We start from the raw sequence: 17,567 nt of genomic DNA, 5'->3' as shown, positions 1-17,567 counted from the left end.
TACTATGTCGTCGTATTATTCGACGTTCAAGCATCTTGGCAGACCCAGCGTCATCCAGCATCACACAAAGATACCTACGCAGATCGTCAAGAGATTTCATTAGAAAATATCCACCGCCCTTCACGATATCTTATATTATATGAGTACCTATTTAGGTATATATTCAATTCATATTGAGTTCTAGAGTGCAACATCATTGCTACTTGGTACGGTGCTTAGGAGTGAAGGTTGATGATAGCTTGATTTAACGGCTGTCCTTGAACTAGTCTCTTTTTAGCCAAAAGATCGACTAGGGTCACCGCACTTGTATCTTTTTTAACGTTAACTACGCCCCACATAGAAATTCAACCTGGATCACCATTTCGTGCCTGCGTCTTAACTTTTACACAGTGTTATACATCCAACTCTGACGCCAGATATTAATACAATGAAACAGGTTGTGATAACTTAATCGCTTCATTCATATGTTTGAATTTAATACTGCCCTTGTGCCACTCGAATATCGACATTCAAACAATTCCGATGATGTAACCCCCTACCCTACCGGGGCATGTTCATGAGGTATAGATGGCGTCAAACAGCCATGAAAAACGCCTTGATTCCAACCTTGATGTCGATATCTCTGAAGGAGATCAGGCGACTATTGCACAGTCGGTTCACAATTCTTCCGATGAGGAATTTGTTGCAGATGCCAGCCAACAATCGCATGACCGAGATGAGTTTGATGCCACCTTCCAGGAGATATCTGATTTCGAGTATCAAGAAGGGGCCCAACCCGCATCAAGGCCGAGGAACAAACGTTCTTGGATACCAAATGCAACCAAGACATATAACGAAGTACAGCCATACCCTACAGATCCCTCTCAAAAATGGACAAGAACCTACGTTGGTCCTGTCAAGAGATGGACCCGGCTTAGTTACCTCTTAGACTATTGGTTTGGTGATGAAAATGACCGCCAGAAAATCTTTAACAAATTCTGGCATCTATGGTGGCAGTTCGAACTACTCCCGCCCCGACTATCTCCAGGATCTCATCAGCTAGAAAGTGCAAAAAGGAGCTGGATGCCAGAGAATTTCGACCAGATCCAGGAAGATAGATTCCATACCTGGTATAGGAGATATCTAGGTATACGTACCCTGTCACAGACATCAACTCTAATCGACAAAGCTAAGGCATATCGATGGTTTCTTCCACAGGTCGAGGGCGAGATGAGTGTCCTACTTGGTCATGTATCAGATCAGAAGGAATACTTTATCAAGCAAGGCGAAAGCATACCGTTCTCAGACGCCGGCTTCCCAATTGAGGATATAGATAACCCTGAGCCACGGAATGGTGGCTGGCTACTCGATGTGGGAGGCATCGTCCTCTCCATGGAATGGATGCCCATTAACGGCCAAGTCGATCAACTCTTAGCAATGACAGTTATACCATATTCGGACCAAGCTTTTTACAAGGACTTAGATGACGCACCAAAAGCATCAGACCTAAAAGCAGGTGCTGTACAGATTTGGAAGTTTAAGGTGGAAAAGGATGCTGAAGGCATTATTCGACCAGCACGCTCCTCTCCTAAGCTAGTACACGCTCTATGTTCCTCTTGGGGGAGAGTAACTCAATTACGATGGTCCCCTGTTCCTCTCGCTGTTGGGGATCAAGTAGCATTTTTGGCAATGCTATGTGATGATGGAAGGTTGAGGATCCTAGAAATTAAGCAAGATTCGGTTTCGGATGATAAGGGAATATTTAGTAAGTATTCATCTCAGTCTAAGAGAAGCTAGCTCACTTTATAATAGGGGAATTACAAGAGCCGATGATCACCTTGGAACCTCCGAAAGAGCACACACTGGAAATCAATTGCTTCACTTGGATTAATATGAACCGTATTGCCGTGGCTCTTTCAGACGGGTCAGTAGCAGTATGTTCACTTTCTCCCTGTCAACAATTACAACGACACCCTGTTCACTCCAGTCCTATCATGGACATTGTTTCTGGCTATCCCTCGCATCCTTTTATTATTGCAACGATGCCCATGGGCGGCGTCTTCACCTTGACGGATCTGAACCGACCAACCGCGGAGAAGACTTATCACGGAAATCCATTGGTATCTCTTCAACCAAATGTCCTTGCTTGGAACAACCATCTAAAGGGATTCGCGTCGATATGGCCCTCATCCTTCCCAGGGACTTCCACTGTATCATTTGTGCAGTCTCGAGTATTTCCTCTTTCCCGCCATATATGCACCGTTGAGGGCCAAACAACGTGCCTCGCATTTGGAACGTGCCATCCGTTCCTTCTCCTGGGAAGCTCGGATGGCTCAGTCTGGGCCCTTAATGTCATGCGTAAGATTACATCGCATCGGCAAAAGACGCATAAGGTGAAACTCTTCCAACACGAATATTATTCACCTATGCCGTCTGATACAGTAGATGAGGACGACAGCCAACCTCGGAGTCGTGGGGTATGCCGCATTCTCCATGGATTCTTACCGCAGGTTAATTTTCACCCTTTGGGCACAAGGGTCGCAAAGGAAAGCAAGGTTAAGCGTGCCAGGGCGGAGATGAGGGCGAGCAAGAAGATGCTCGAGAAAATAGAAGACGACGATGACTACGAAGATATACCTGATGCGGATGAAGAAAGCTTTACTATGGTTCCTGGCCCCATAGCTGTGCAGGAGCCCTTAACTCGGATCACGGCCCTATCTTGGAATCCGAACGCGGATTTTAGTTGGTGGGCCGCGGCTGCGATGGGCTCGGGGTTGGTGAGGATCATGGACCTCGGTATAGAGAACACCGACAAAGAAGATCCAAAAGAGGGCGAGCAGGCAGAAGAATCATTCGAGGTGGAAGCGGATGGAACGGGGGAGATTAATGATGACCACGACGAACCTAGTTTTGAAGAAGAGGGAGAAAAAGATGTGGATGAGAATGAGGTTGGTGATGGCGATGTTGAAATGATGGAGTCCGATTAACTAATACCACGGCAATTTTCATCAGATACAATATACCCCTTTAGATCAATTGATGCAGCTGTAAGGTTTTTAACTAGGTACTGGAATCTTCAAATCTTGCTTTGCCATTTCTAAACGTTGGCTGAAGGCCACCTCTATTTCATCTATATTTATAGCCAGTCTCTATTTATACACCTCTACCAAAAATTCTCTCTATGGCCTGCTTAACTTAGAGCTTACGGGGAATTGAGAACAAGCACATACGCAATGCCATGAACAAGTGTCACAAATTCCACTAGCACTGTCCTTCCATGACGGTATGGTGATAGTCGAACGCCTTGGACATGCCGACGAGGTGGCATCCGGCGGCAAACAGGATGAGAACGTGGAATATCTGATGCGAGCTGCCCCAGATGTCAAATGTCTTCGGGAAACTTCGCTCCGGCCATCGAACCTGTGATCATGTTAGTCAGTGCCTCGTAACTACCTATGTATAACCACGAATAAGCTCGCTGTTTTGTTAAACTCACCGCGTACTATATTACACAAGGTCAGTAAAAGTGTATTGGTATTGGGAAAATTTTAAGAGGTAGGTACTCACGAGAAACGCGCCGAGAATGTACAGGAACCCCTGGAACAAAACCCAGTTGAGCCCCATACGCTGCTCCAGGATCTCGTAGCCGTAGATGCTGAGACCGTGGCACACGGGCACGATCCCCGAGACGCCGAGGCCGACGAACATGGCGGCGCGGTAGGGGCGCCAGCGCGGCGTGCGGAACTGCTCGACCCATGATACGACGCCGCAGCCTAGGCCGAGGAAACTTATCTGTGGGACACGAAGAGAGAGGACTTAGCAACGAGAGCTATCTAGGAGCATTGCGAGATGTTGGCACCTACCCCGTACAAGTAAATAGTCGTCAAGTTCGGCGCGCAGAAGAGCCCGTAGTAGAGGGCTGGCACGAAGCTTCCGACGATGAGGAAGACGATGCCAGAGTAATCTAGCTTGTTACCCCATTTGGAGACTTCCTCTGAGTGGTTCGAGATGGCGTCTAAAACGTATTAGGTAATCAGGCTCTCTTTCAGGAGACATTGATATGTATATCATGAGGGGGCTTTCTAGACTCAGGGGTGGGATTTTTATTTACTACCCCAAGCCATTTTCAAAGGAGCAAGACTTACTGCTTCCCGGTTAGTAAAACTACGAGACTAGAGGAAAGGTCGGAGGGGGGAAGGGGGGCTGCAAATTCAAGTGACATAAGGGTATCTAACCCCCCTTTTCATGGGAGGTACGTACCGGAACATAGCACTCATGCTAAGGCACAACACCGCACCGGCAAAGAAGCAAGAAAAGACCAGTATATCATTAGCATTAGCAGAGGCGTAGCGGGGGGCGATGACGTGATAGAGCCAAGCGCCGACGATGGGGAAAGTAAGGGCGCCGAGGAGATGGGTCCAGATGTTGACGAACTCGTTGTGGACGTAGAAGAGGGAGGCGAGGGAGCGGCGGTAGCTGTTGCTGTCGGGGCGGTACCCGGACACGATGAAGTGGTTGTCGCGCCGCCACGTCGGCAGGTCGTCCCAGAGCACCAGCAGCTTCGCCGCGATCTTATGCTCAATGTCCTTAGCTGTCTGCAATAGCCCCGTGGATGACGAGGAGGCGGCTGAGGATGACCGCCGCCTCCGGAGCCCCGAGCTTGGCTGGTTTAGGTCGGCCATGGTGGGGGGGGGGGTTTGCCCTGTTTGGGGATTTTTATGTTTGGATGAATCAATTCTTAGGCTCCTTTTCAGATTGTAGTATTACAAACAATACAAACAATATAAAATCTAGCAAACGTTTTTTTTTAATCCAAAACTGAAAAGTCTAGTGGCTTTTTTCCTTCTTCAAGTCTTCAAGATAATAATTGTTGGGTCTGTACGTTGTAGCTTTGTTGAGAAACCAATGGCGGTGCAGGTAGGTATTCTCTTATACTGGGTACTTGCCTTACCAAGATAAACATCGGTTTAGCAGCTGATTTTCACATGGCGACTACCCTGGACTAATCCCTAGGCGGGCATTTAGCGCTATTATATATAAGTTAATACAAGTTAACATGAACAATAAAATATCCAACCATGAAATTCACGACATCTTCACTATCGACATCAACAACATCTACATCACAGCCTTTTGCATGTTGTCTCAATGACATACAATAGGCGGCACGTAAAATATATTGAGTTATCGTTGCCGCAAAAATAATCCCATGAGTCATATTTATCCTCAAGCGCCTATGCTGCATGCACCCATATTCTCAGCGCCGTGACTTCGTTATCGTAGAGTATCAGGTATCCAGTAGTTTATTTCTTGCCGCTTCTCTTGATGCCTTGTGCGCCCGAGTTCAACGGTCCCTTTCCGCCAGCCTTCTTGGCCATTTCAGCGCGTGCCTTTTCGTCTATCGATGCGAGTTAGTTTAAAAGACCGACGAATAACTATCGAATAAGTATATCTGCATACCGGCCTTCTTCTTCTCGAGATATGCCTTGTCATCCTCGTCGAGGTCCTTCGCCTGCTTCTTGGGAGCCTTTAGGGGCTTGATCTTGCCGCCTGATGAAAAAATCAGTGTCAGCAAAAGCGCCAGAGCATCAGATGGTTATGTGAATAATTTAGGAAAGCCTTACCTTCTCTGTTTTGGCCACCCATGTTGAAATGATTTGGTAATTCGCACTGATGAGTGATGAGGTCTGTAGGTTCGCACCGAATACGCAGATATTGCGATTTATTGATTATTTATTCAACGCGAGTGACGGGAGAATGTGCAGTCGCGAAAAGAAAAAAGAGGCAAAAGTTCAAGTCTGGAACAATCGGCCAACACCGAAGAAATGAGAGAACTGCGGGGCAGTCAGCGCCTACGGAGCATGTAAGTAGTAACTAACTAACTAGTTACTCTAGAAGGCAATAAAGAACAAAGGGTCCAACGCTAGGGCCATGTTAAGGAACAAGCTAGTACTAAATGGGTACTAAGTACTTACTAGGTAGTGTGGTGTGGATTCTGTGGAAGGCATGTGCACAGTGGTTTGAATGAACATCTTAGCCCAATCATTTCAATAATATTGTCGGACTCGGTAATATATAAATCCCTTTGAAGAAACCTTCCAAGGCGCACGGTGCACCTTGACAAGTTGAACCTAGTTACTGCCAGGTCTACTACTAGTAGTACTAACCTAGGGTCAAATATGTAATAAATCATCCAAACGTGAGTTGTTTTACACGTCGTCACCATAACACAATTCTTTAACCAAAATCGACGCAAATCCTGGCGATCTTCAGCATCGCCCTCCTAATTAACCACCGCCTTGGCCTTTCTCTTGGCTCTTCGAACGACACATAACACAACTCGCTTATAGCTCAGATCGCTTTGATTTGTTTCAAGCCATTTCTATTCAGTGGTTTGATTTGCAATGTGACGGAATTGAACAGATGCTTGACGGTTCGGCTCAATTCCCTGCACCTCCCAATCATTGACGTTCTTGTGGCTGACACGCGTTCTACCCAATTTTAAAGATCCTGGGGTCACTTGAACTTCCTAGATCACTTATTAATACAGTGAGCAAAAATAATGGCTACTCCTTCCAGTTCCGACGAGGGAGAGATAGTGGAAAACGGTGTTGGAGACTCGAAGGCAACTCCACTGCCTCAACTTGAAAGAACCGGTGTTGACCGTATGGACAGAAGTCGAGCTAGATATTCAAGATCAAAATCGCCCGAGTATGTAAACGGCTCCAGGTATCCTCCTGGCTCAAACCGACGAAGTCGCTCTCCTCGTGGGCGCAAGCGTCCTCGTGATGAACGGGAATCATACCGTGGCGGCCGCATAGATGCGGACCCCCGCCGATTCCGCGTTCATTACGAGGATGTATCCGACACCCACCGCCGCTCACGCTTGTCGTACGATGACGAAGACCGCCCTCCTTCGCGTTCATCAGTCTCTGGCCTTCATTATGACGACAGAGACCGAGACTACTCTGGTCGCAACACAACCAGAGACCGAAGCCGCGATCGAGATCGAGATCGAGACCGTTATGCTAAGAAACGTTCCGGCAATCGCGCTCGCTCTCCATATCGACCACCTCGAGGTGGTAGGCATCGAGCCGACCAGTTACGACATGACGAAGGCAGTCACTACCATACTTCAGATAAGAACGGTGTAGATAGTGTTCGGTCGAGCCAGCAAGGCACTCCCCGACACTCTCAAGACCAAGCAAAGTATTCTGAGCGACAAGCTTCTGCAGAGACTACAGCTTCTAGCAAAAATGACACTAAACTTGCATCAGGTGGTTCGGGAGATAGTACTCGTACAACAGATCAATCAGAATACCATTATGAAGAGGAGAAGCCTGTCGACATAGAGGCGGAATTGGAACGACGGCGTCGACGGCGCGAAGAACTTCTTGCTAAATCACGCGGCGCAACTCCGATGCTCGTACAAGCTCTTCAAGCTTCAGAGAAGACGAATGCATCCTCTCCGGGCCAGACACGAGCTGGTACGCCCGTATTTGCCGATGGAAACACTCCCCGATCCAGTGAGCAACCCTCTCTGCTACATCCATGCTGGACAATTTTTAACACTGTTTATAGTTATCTCATCGCCGAACTCCCCAGCTCGTGGTATCCAAGAAGGAATGTCACCCACTGTGATTGATATATCTAACGATCAGGATCTTATCAATACTCATGGAAAATTTAGAGGTAGTGATGATGACGGACCTTCCGCAGCTGACTACGATCCGACGAACGACATGAGAGAAGATGAGCTACGGGATGAACGACGTCATGGTCATATCGGGCCTCATGGGGAAGCAATTCCTCTTAACCCGAAGGCGGAGATTGCACCAGCAGATACTCCCCAGCAGCTAGAGAAGTCTAAAGCTGACGATGACGATGAAGATTTTGACATGTTTGCTGAAGATTTTGACGAGGAGAAATTTGCCGCGCCTAAGCCAGATCATCTGGACGCTGCTGTAGATGATCGTAAGGTCCCTGCCACCCTTTTACAAGCTAGTGCCGGCGGTATCCTTGAGGGTGACGACAAAGAGGGATATTATAAGATCCGAATCGGCGAGATTATGGACGGTCGGTACCAGGTCCAGACGACCCTCGGCAAAGGCATGTTTTCTGGTGTCGCCCGAGCCGTTGATATCACGAATAAATCATTGGTTGCCATAAAGATGATGCGGAATAACGATGCTCTCAGGAAGGGAGGATTTACTGAGATAGCGATCCTGCAAAAGTTGAATGAGGCTGACCCTGAGAACCGCAAGCATATTGTCAAGTTCGAGCGCTATTTTGAGCACAAGGGCCATCTTTGTCTAGCCTTTGAGAATCTCAGCTTGAACTTGAGAGAGGTTCTGAGAAAGTTTGGCAACAATATTGGCATCAACTTGAACGCCACGCGCGCTTATGCACACCAGATATTTGTTGCTTTAGCTCATCTTCGCAAGTGCAGTATCATTCACGCTGACTTGAAGCCGGACAACATCCTAGTAAGCAAGCACATGATGGAAGAAGATTGGATGAACACTAATCTCGTATAGGTCAACGAAACGCGCAACATCCTCAAGATCTGTGACTTGGGTACGGCTATTGATAGATCAGATGCTGCAACGGCGAATAATGAGATTACTCCTTACTTGGTCAGTCGGTTCTACCGAGCCCCAGAGATCATCCTCGGAATGCCGTACGACTACGCCGTCGACATGTGGTCCATCGGCTGCACGTTGTATGAGCTATACACTGGCAAAATCCTTTTCACGGGGGATAGCAACAACCAAATGCTCAAGGCAATTATGGAAATCCGTGGCAAGTTTAGCACCAAGTTATACAAACGCGGTGAATTATCTCCCATGCATTTTGATGATTTCGGGAATTTTGTCAGCCTTGAGAGGGACAAGGCGCTTGGTAAGGTATGTTGATATTTCCTAATTCGCTCACAATCCCTGGGCGGCATATTACTGGGGGGATTTGATTTATCACTTGCATTTCTATTTATACACAGCGTCTAGTCGACGTTGTCCTAGGCTGGGGGTGGTGCCGGGCCAAGGCTGCAAGCTGCAGGCGGATCACATCAGCTAATGAGTGCATTCGGGATGATGCCAGCCGCATCAAGATCCCTGTTTCCTTTCATCTATCTTCCTTAGGTGGTGGTGGCTTATGGGATCATGTCGCGCCTCAGACTATCATCAACATGCCCCATGTTTAATCCTACCAGCATGTTGCATTATCACTGGTCTCGAGTCGATGCGGACTCGGGCGCGCTTATGATCTGACTATTACCCCGGATCTTACGGCATCGAGCTGATGCTACACCACCACCAGCTTACCTCCATATCTGCCATAGCCCTTTGATATTGGAAGGAAGACTCTTTAATCTATCACCTGTTTTATATGTCTTAGACACGCCGACTAACTAGCATTATAGACTACAGTGCGGACCTTGGCTATTGTCAAGCCGACCCGTGACCTTCGGACCAGGCTCATGGCCGCCTCTGGTGGCATGAACGACGTGGAGTCGAGGGATCTGAACCATTTCGTAGATCTACTGGAACGATGCTTAACGCTTAACCCCGACAAAAGGATCACTCCAGCTGAGGCGTTGAAGCACCCATTCTTTACGCCAAAGATCACCGGACCCCAACGATAGAGCGATTGTGGCGTCTGGCGAGTACTAACTTAAAATTGCGTGCGTTAATCTTCATCCAGATTGCCTTACTAGCTACCTACTCTTCACGCGCCCCCAGCCTGCATATACTGCAAAGGGCATTTGGAATACTTATATGGTAGCATTGGACTAAGATGGTTGGTACAAATCGAGGCCTCCGCTATTATCAGTAATTCGACAAGGGCCAACTTGGGTGGATTGTTGACCTCCCCTTTGCATCCGTGGGATATAAATCTGATTTATTCATAACAGCCTTCCCATAGGGTCAGGAAGGGTTGGTTTATGGATTGTATCATATAATCAACATAGATATACCTAGGTAGCTTACGTACCTACCTATAAGTACCTACATACGCTATTTGCACGAAAGTATACCGTTGATGTGAAAGAGCCCTTTAATGTGAGGATAATATTAGACATTCTTTGAAAGACAGAGTTCTTGCAACTTCAATGTTCCTTTTGGATGACGAAAATCCGTGCGGCGCAAGATTTAAGTAACTTCCCGTTATAGCACTTTGTTTATACATACCCTAGGTAGGAAGGGCCAGATATCGCGCCCTCGTCTAATCCCATAAGGAACGATGCCTACCTATGTTGGCGCTAATCTACCCACCTAGTGGGTGTTCTTAACGGCCCGCATCTAGGGGAATCCTGCCGGCCGCGGAAAATATATCCTCGCATATGTACCTATGTAGGTAAGAGAGGATAGGATCGTGGGGCCTAGCATCGATCCGTCAACCCATCCAACGAACTACCTAGCTACCTAAGCAATCGGTTCAAGGGGTGTAGTGGTTCTGTAAGCTAGGCCACGGTGACTTGCCGCTGGGTCTGGGATATAGGTAGCGGGAGGATTGGATTCGTGAGCTGCATGAGGTAGGTAGGTAGGTAGGTCTGTTGCTGATAACCTGCATCCTAGGTACATAACCCTGGGTTGTTATACGTTCGTGCATGGCTGTTAGGATGGGTTTGTGGGTTTGTGGGTATGTATGTATGTATGTAGACGCAAATGATTCCTTTGTGTATAACTATGTGCCTATGCCTATGCCTATGTGTAAGGTGTGCTGCCTTGCGTTAGTCCGGCTATAGGATCTTGCGCCGGGTCTACATAGGTAGGTATGTAGATTTGTACGGTTGGGGGAGAGAGTAAGTAGCGCCGCGCCTATGCTACTGTATATGTCAACTTGAAAGGTCAAGAGTCACGGGACATGCATGGTTTTGGAGAGACGGATGTGACCACATCTCCCTTTGTTGGCCTGGTGTGAGTTCATATAGGGTAGGTGCTACTTGTAATTTGCCAGTTGGTGCTTGTACGCCTTGTAACGTGAGTGAAATTCTCATCTACATTATGCTTCTAATTTGGTGGTAGTTACTAGCTAGACTCCTTGGGGGAGGCTAGGGGGGGGGGGGGGTAGGTTATAAGAACTTGCCCGGATTTCGGTGTTGTCAACACGGGGTGAGGCATATGCCTATCTGGGGTTTCCTTCTGGTCGCTCTAGCACAGACGCGGTGACACGGTATTCTCTTGATTGACCCCCTGAGGGTTGTTTACAGGTTGATGTTGCTGTTGTTGTTGTCATCGCTGCTTTTGTTGCACCCCATTCCTTCCTCTTCCCTTGAGATGGGTCGGCGATAGTACATTTAGACTAAAAGACCTGCGGCGCACCTAGACACCTGTCTATTGTCAATGTGTGTCGGTATCTATCGGTATCTCTTCACTACCTACCTATCCTTTCCATTCTCACATGCCAGGTATCAAAGCTTCAAGCCCCTGACCTCAATGCTCGCGCTCCTGATACCAATAGAGTCATTTGCGTTGTAGGCGTGGCGCATGGCGAATATCAAAAGTTTGGAGTCCGTGTATCCCCATATCATGTGAATGCCGCTCACATCGGGTATGATCCCACGAGCAGGGGGGGGCAGGCCATGGGATTCTGTATTTCCGCTGGACAATTATCCATTGCAGCATGCATGCCTAAGTCCCTGCCGATGCACTTAGGAGGTAGGTAAGGTATGACATTCTATTCAGCTGTATATAGAACTAGGCCAACCAATTCCCTGGGATCTTCGTAAGCGAAGCTTTTTTTCTTTTTTTTTTTCGTAGACAGGGAGATTGATTCTAACTTGGGACGCTTGAAGGGAACATCGTGAAAGGGAATCCGAGCATGAATGGATGTTTCTATCTTGGTTAAGCCGGGTAAGGCTAGTCGCCCGAATCCAAAAAAAAAAAAACGTCAGATGTCTGTCTGTCTGTCTGTCTGTCCGTCGAAGCCGGTTCTATTTTTACCTACCTGCCTACATCCGCTTTCTGTGCGTAGGCAGGTAGGCACGCAGTGACTCAGTTCCCTTCAATGCCAAATGCGCGAATCAAGGGTCTTTCCATCAATATTGCGCAATGCGCTCTCTCGCTTCCTATTTACTGCCTTGGTAAATGGGTAGTATGAACTATTTTTTTTCTTTTTTTTTTCAAACGCCGTTCACGTCGCTCAGGAACAACGAAGGCGATGACATGGTACAGCGAGGGACGGGCGAATCGCCGTCTCACAAGCCAAGCCTGTCGCCTGCAGACAGTGAATGTCACTGGACCTGGATAACACCTATTCTCAGCCGTACATAGCAAAGGGGTTCGAAATGTGTGGCCCCCCCCCCCTCCCATAAACCCGTTACACAAGAGTCCAGCGCAAAGGTGTTTGTGGCGTCCCTTCGCGTAGGGATAGTCCCCCGTCACGGGTGGTAGACAACAGTCGTACTCGTATCACGAGGTATCCTTCCTTCCTCCCACCTCCCTTCCTCATCCCACCCCTTTTTATTTTTGTTGATTTTTTTTCTTCAGATGGGTTACAGTACATACTCTAGGTGTAACGAGGTAAGGCTGAGGAACCAGGACTCGGGAGATGACTAAACAGCAGCTGGAGATGTGCAGCAGGTAGCTTGGGAAGTGGGTGGTTGTGAGTGACACGTGCATTAGCTACCTTTTCTTTTCTAACCTTGCCTTGGGTTGTAGGGACACGGATGTTGAGACATTGGATGTAGATGTAGGTAGACGCAATGCGGATACCCGGCGAAGCAAGTACCTACGTCGGTTCGCTGTCGTGGCCCGAGGCGGGGCTGCAAAGAAACACACACACACACACGCACGCACACGGATGAAGATGTGTCACCGGAGTTGTTATGTATATACAGTACCTACCTGTGCTTTTTGCGGGAGAAGGGGGGGCTGTGCTCGCTACATATCTACCTACCTACTTACTATGTATGGCGGCCGGCAGCCTGGAACAACACATGTACATAGTTGCCACCTTCAAAATTCTGGTGGCGTCGTAAAAGAAAAAGGTCATCCATCTGTCCTGGTATCACGTCTCATTACATTCCAATATTTGCAACCATCTATCCCCTCTATCTACACGCACAATCTAGACCCAAACCATTTTGTGTTTCACGTAGTGAGTGGATGGAGATGGGAAAAGGGAAAAGGGAAAAAGGGGGGGCTTGATCTAAATATATCCCACCCGGCCCCATGCAAATTCATGCGTCGTTCGTTCGTTCGTTCGTGGGGCCGGAAAAGAGGTCGCATAGAAATGAGGCTCATTTTTTTCAATGTGAGATGGATGGGAATTGGTAGGCCGCCAACAGCTCTCTAATTTCGTGCCTCTGCATGAATATGTAGACGTGCATTGTTTACGTTACGTAGGTATGCGGCCCCCTTGGCGTACATGCGAGTCGCTATGCAGGTAAAACGAAAACTAGAATCGCGAATTGTATTACGCGGAGGATCAGGATATGTATTCTATGCTGTTGTTGTTGTTGATGTTGTTGTTGATGTTGTTATTCCTGCTGTGCTGGTTGTTGCTGCCGCCGCCGCCGCCTCAAGTACAGTAACACCGTTTGCCCATCTGCGTACGGGACAGTAGGCTGTGCAGCCTCTTTTTGTCTCAACTGTTGGCGGCAGGCCACACTCATGTGCTCGTGTGCCTCTGATTTGATGCCAAATTTCCACGATAATGTCATCGCAGGAGGATGGATGAGAGGTCTCAAAACATGCAAGAGTGAGTAAGTCACACGTCGTTCGGTGATTGGCTGGTGTACTTACTCTGTGCATACATGGTAGCTAGGAGGTATACATTTTCTAGGTATACATAGATATGTAAGCAATGACTTGTCTAGCTTTGTGTGCGTGAGTCGTGATTTGTGTCGGAGAGCTAGACAAAAGCTGACATGCTGCATGTTGGCTGGCACGTCTACTGTGTTGTATGTAGGAGGCAGCAGATACATAGTGTAGGCAGACAGACAGGTAACGCCAGCAAAGTTCGGGATAATGGCCGGCGGCTACCCGAAACCCACCACCCCCCACAGGAGACCCGATGGGGCCCATGCAATGCCGGCACCCGGCGCAGGCGATATGTCAGATCTGGCGGTTTCGACGGAGCTGGGGGGGGGGACTGTGCGGGCCAGCGAGTTGTGCTCCGGCATCTAACGGGTGGGTTAAACCGTAAAAGCCGGAGAAGGACATCCGTAGATGGTACCTAGGTAACTAGCGCAAGATATTCAATTGTTGTTCCCTTCTACATGTCATGTACGTCACCGCGTGTAAGGTCATAAGGTAGATCCTTTCTTTTTTGACGCAGGAGAAACACAACTTCCCCTCCCCACTTGGCCCAGGGGCACTAGAGATACAGCGTTTTCTAGAAACATCTGATGTAAAGGGCTGGAATTCCTAGAAGATCTCTTTGAGCCACCGACGAAATCGATGAGGTAGGGGCTGTTTCTTTTCTCTCTTCTCTTCTCTTCTCTGTCATAGCGCTACCGAAGCAAGCCGTTGAGAGGCAAGGAGGAACTGTTAAGAAAGTGAACTGAATTGTTCAACGTCTCGGTCGCACCAATGAGGCAGCTCAGTTCTCGAACATTATACATAGGATTTTGGGAAGCCGGGATCCCGTAACTTGTAACTTGGGCACACGGATCGGCGCCAATTACGCAACCGGGAGAGGGGGGTAGGGGGTGAAAGGGTTACCCGTTTCGTAGGTTATGTACATATGTAGATAGTTAGATGGCTGGTTGGTACATAACTACTGGCATACACACAATGTCACACATATGGTAGATCTCGAGTCGCCCATATGACGGCAAGAGACGAAACCTAACCGGCGGTACGCCCGTCGTTTGATTGCCAGCTGGCCCCAATTAAGCGTCCAAAAATATTCGGTGTTCTGCAGGCTGCAAGCTGCAACCTTTCATCGAAAGCCTGTCTCTACATACCTACATACATGCCTTCTCCATGCTTTAACTACCGACTCGCTGGATAGATGTAATAATAACCATCTCGCTTCTGGTATTCCCGCCTACCTTGCTACATATGTATGTGTGTACCTACCTAGGTCCCAGGTCCTGGGTAGGTAATATATACATATTCACGGCTTCCTATTTACAGCGCAACGCTAAAGTAGATTAGGCCGGCGATCCTGACGTATCGTGCTGTGTCGTTGTTTGTTTCGTGTGTGCGCTCGCTTCGGCTATCGAAAAGCTACGACCACACATACATAGTAACTGTTGAAGCTTTAGGGTCTTGCATAACTCATTGTTCAGCCGAACCGGGCACGTCCTTGTTGAGAGGCTGCCGCTTTCTTTCGGGGCGGCTTTTGACTCATTGACCAAACAAATCATCATAATACTTTATGTACTCTTAATTTAATGGACGCCGAAAATGCTTGGTCTTACGTTGTCCGATATGGGAATTTCACTTTCCACAAGGGAAATACGGAGGAGTCAGCACACCGTGACGATATGGCGACTATTCCCTTGCGCCCTGCGCTGGTCTGTGTTGAGCACTCACTGACATCATACTTCGCGGCTCCCCTTTAGAGATGACGGGAGGGACAGGGCGCAAAGATAAACGCTCGGTGAACATGACTCGCAGCTGCTTGGTAATGATGGCTGTGAACTCCTCTGATTGGCATTACGAAGTATTGAGACATGCAGTATCATCAACTCTATCACCTTTGCTCGTCCATCGCACTGGTAATGGTGATACCTTACCTACCTCCTTAGGCATTAAAATTGGATAAGATAGGCACGGCAGTTCGGTTATATTTAGCGTTCTCTGGGTAGACTAGACTGGGAAAGCCTTCTAAAACGTGGAAAAAGTTCGATGATCAACGTCGAATCGTCATGATCTGGGAACTGTCACTACACGTGTAGTGAGAAGAAAAATAAGCATAGCGTCGATAGCATCGGCGGAGGTGTTCCGGGGAAGGAGGGGCAGATGAACAAGAAGCGACGTCTAAAGCGACGATCTTAGACGTCAATAGGACGGGGTCGATCACCATCAGGGAGGTTTATCATTTTATCGTTGGGGGACCCCACGGACCAACAGCCAATGGATGAGCCAAGAACTCCTGAAGCACTTTGTTCTCTTCTGCTGCTGTGCCGTACGTATCTCGGGATACATCACTACGTACTAACTACTAGTAATCATAAACGGCGGGTTAACGAAGTGACATGGATGAGAAGCGCAGAGTGGTCTTTGCGTTGCTGCTAACGGACGTGTGATGGGATAATAGAACATTAACTAATTATTATCAAGGCGGGAGGGAAATTCAGGGAATATCAAGATTCAAATCTAAAAGTACTCTTGAACCGTTGAACGATTATTCCTTGTCTGGAGCGTAACATTTCCCCGTGCCCACTTGATTGAGATCTTCCACCAGGAGAGATCTTCTATTCTCATTGGCGATCTCTTCGAAGGAAGGGGGCTGTCGAATCACACGAGGTATGTACACAACATGGGGTCGATCTGTGAAGGGCTGGCATATCGTACGTGGGACTTTGGTACCCTTTTCGTCATACAGGCGGGAATTATCCTCCCATCTGTGGTTCAAAACACTTACCTAGCCGAAACTTCCAGGCTGCGCTTCATTCTTTACATATGTTGCGGAAGGGCTGGCGTCCGATTACGATGGTACGCCGTACAATACATACTTACATATAACTATGTACCTATGTATACATATACCTAGTTAGTAAGGCGTCGAGAAGCTCCGTACCAATTTACATACGAGCCGAAAGTAGGAAAGCCCTGCCTTTTGTTTGAAGCTAAGAGGAACCTGGATACCAGGCATGAGACAGGGAACATGGTGGCCTGAGCGGGTTTAGAAGGAAGAGTTGTGTGATTACCTAACCAGACTGGTAGTTAATGGTTCGTGATGATGCTATACCGATTCCATGTCTCGGGATCGCACTAAAGTTAGTCGCAGATGATACATGGTAAGAATCGAACAAACTGGTGGAACAAGCCGAACAACAAACCCCAACCACTTCCTGTTGGTTCAAGTTGAGTCATTGGACGATACCCGAAGTCTCCTATCTATTACCTAGGTAGGCAATAGGTATGTATGGGCAAAGTTGTAATACCTCGTCTTCTGGAATTTGTATGCTACGCTCGCCCGCGCAAAGTGAAACTTTTCTGTAAGAGTGTTGGGGGCCCTTTACGTAGTAGACCATGATACTACCTAGGCATTTGCCATGAAGGCATAGAAAGTTGACACGAGGCATCTGATACGCTACAAGACCTTAGAATGACCGCTCTAGACAGGCAGACCATGGTGATCAACTTCATGCAAAGTGTTTTTTTGGTGACGTTTTTTTGCGGTGTGAACAGGCTAAAGGGGAAAGTGCTAAGGCGCCGTTCAGATTGGCTGTTGGCCAACAGAGATCAGCCATATGAATGAAACTGTGGCTCATGGCGGTGAGTGTTTCAATGCGTACCTAGGTTAATGAGGTAGGTGACGATGAGGGATGATTAGAACTTGATCTTTTTCATCCCACTTGCTTACCCACCCCTTGACTGATCTATCGGCTCTATCACCAGATAGATACCTATAGGTTAAATACCTAGGCAGTTGATGAGGCCAGCAAAAGTGCTAGGTTAGGTACA

General features: G+C 47.8%; 4 protein-coding genes across 4 annotated transcripts; 2 read left to right on the top strand and 2 right to left on the bottom strand.

The window, feature by feature from the left end:
• Positions 1 to 567: 567 nt before the first annotated feature.
• Positions 568 to 2,966, top strand: GGS25DRAFT_517286 (WD40 repeat-like protein; the record flags this gene model as incomplete). Its single annotated transcript, XM_049263365.1, has 2 exons — positions 568 to 1,744; positions 1,792 to 2,966. 2 exons carry the CDS (start codon positions 568 to 570, stop codon positions 2,964 to 2,966), a joined length of 2,352 nt encoding a protein of 783 aa, XP_049121775.1.
• Positions 2,905 to 4,909, bottom strand: GGS25DRAFT_471744 (HlyIII-domain-containing protein). Its single transcript, XM_049259366.1, has 6 exons — positions 4,241 to 4,909; positions 3,843 to 3,994; positions 3,547 to 3,771; positions 3,476 to 3,481; positions 2,992 to 3,399; positions 2,905 to 2,927 (listed from the first exon to the last, which is right to left on the bottom strand). The coding sequence occupies exons 1-5, from the start codon at positions 4,659 to 4,661 to the stop codon at positions 3,241 to 3,243; spliced, it is 963 nt and encodes a 320-aa protein (XP_049121774.1). The 5' UTR covers positions 4,662 to 4,909; the 3' UTR covers positions 2,905 to 2,927; positions 2,992 to 3,240.
• A 32-nt stretch (positions 4,910 to 4,941) lies between these two features.
• On the bottom strand, positions 4,942 to 5,988 carry GGS25DRAFT_471742 (translation machinery associated TMA7). The gene is made up of 4 exons (XM_049259365.1): positions 5,955 to 5,988; positions 5,604 to 5,813; positions 5,440 to 5,529; positions 4,942 to 5,377 (listed from the first exon to the last, which is right to left on the bottom strand). The coding sequence occupies exons 2-4, from the start codon at positions 5,623 to 5,625 to the stop codon at positions 5,283 to 5,285; spliced, it is 207 nt and encodes a 68-aa protein (XP_049121773.1). The 5' UTR covers positions 5,626 to 5,813; positions 5,955 to 5,988; the 3' UTR covers positions 4,942 to 5,282.
• Positions 5,989 to 6,373: 385 nt separating this feature from the next.
• Positions 6,374 to 9,392, top strand: GGS25DRAFT_50730 (kinase-like protein). Its single transcript, XM_049262378.1, has 3 exons — positions 6,374 to 7,505; positions 7,561 to 8,465; positions 8,517 to 9,392. The coding sequence occupies exons 1-3, from the start codon at positions 6,542 to 6,544 to the stop codon at positions 8,892 to 8,894; spliced, it is 2,247 nt and encodes a 748-aa protein (XP_049121772.1). The 5' UTR covers positions 6,374 to 6,541; the 3' UTR covers positions 8,895 to 9,392.
• The last annotated feature ends 8,175 nt before the right edge of the window (positions 9,393 to 17,567 follow it).

Source organism: Hypoxylon fragiforme (assembly GCF_022984875.1).
Source record: "Hypoxylon fragiforme strain CBS 206.31 chromosome Unknown GGS25scaffold_1, whole genome shotgun sequence".
Classification (NCBI taxonomy): domain Eukaryota; kingdom Fungi; phylum Ascomycota; class Sordariomycetes; order Xylariales; family Hypoxylaceae; genus Hypoxylon; species Hypoxylon fragiforme.
This window is presented reverse-complemented; position numbering and strand designations above follow the sequence as displayed.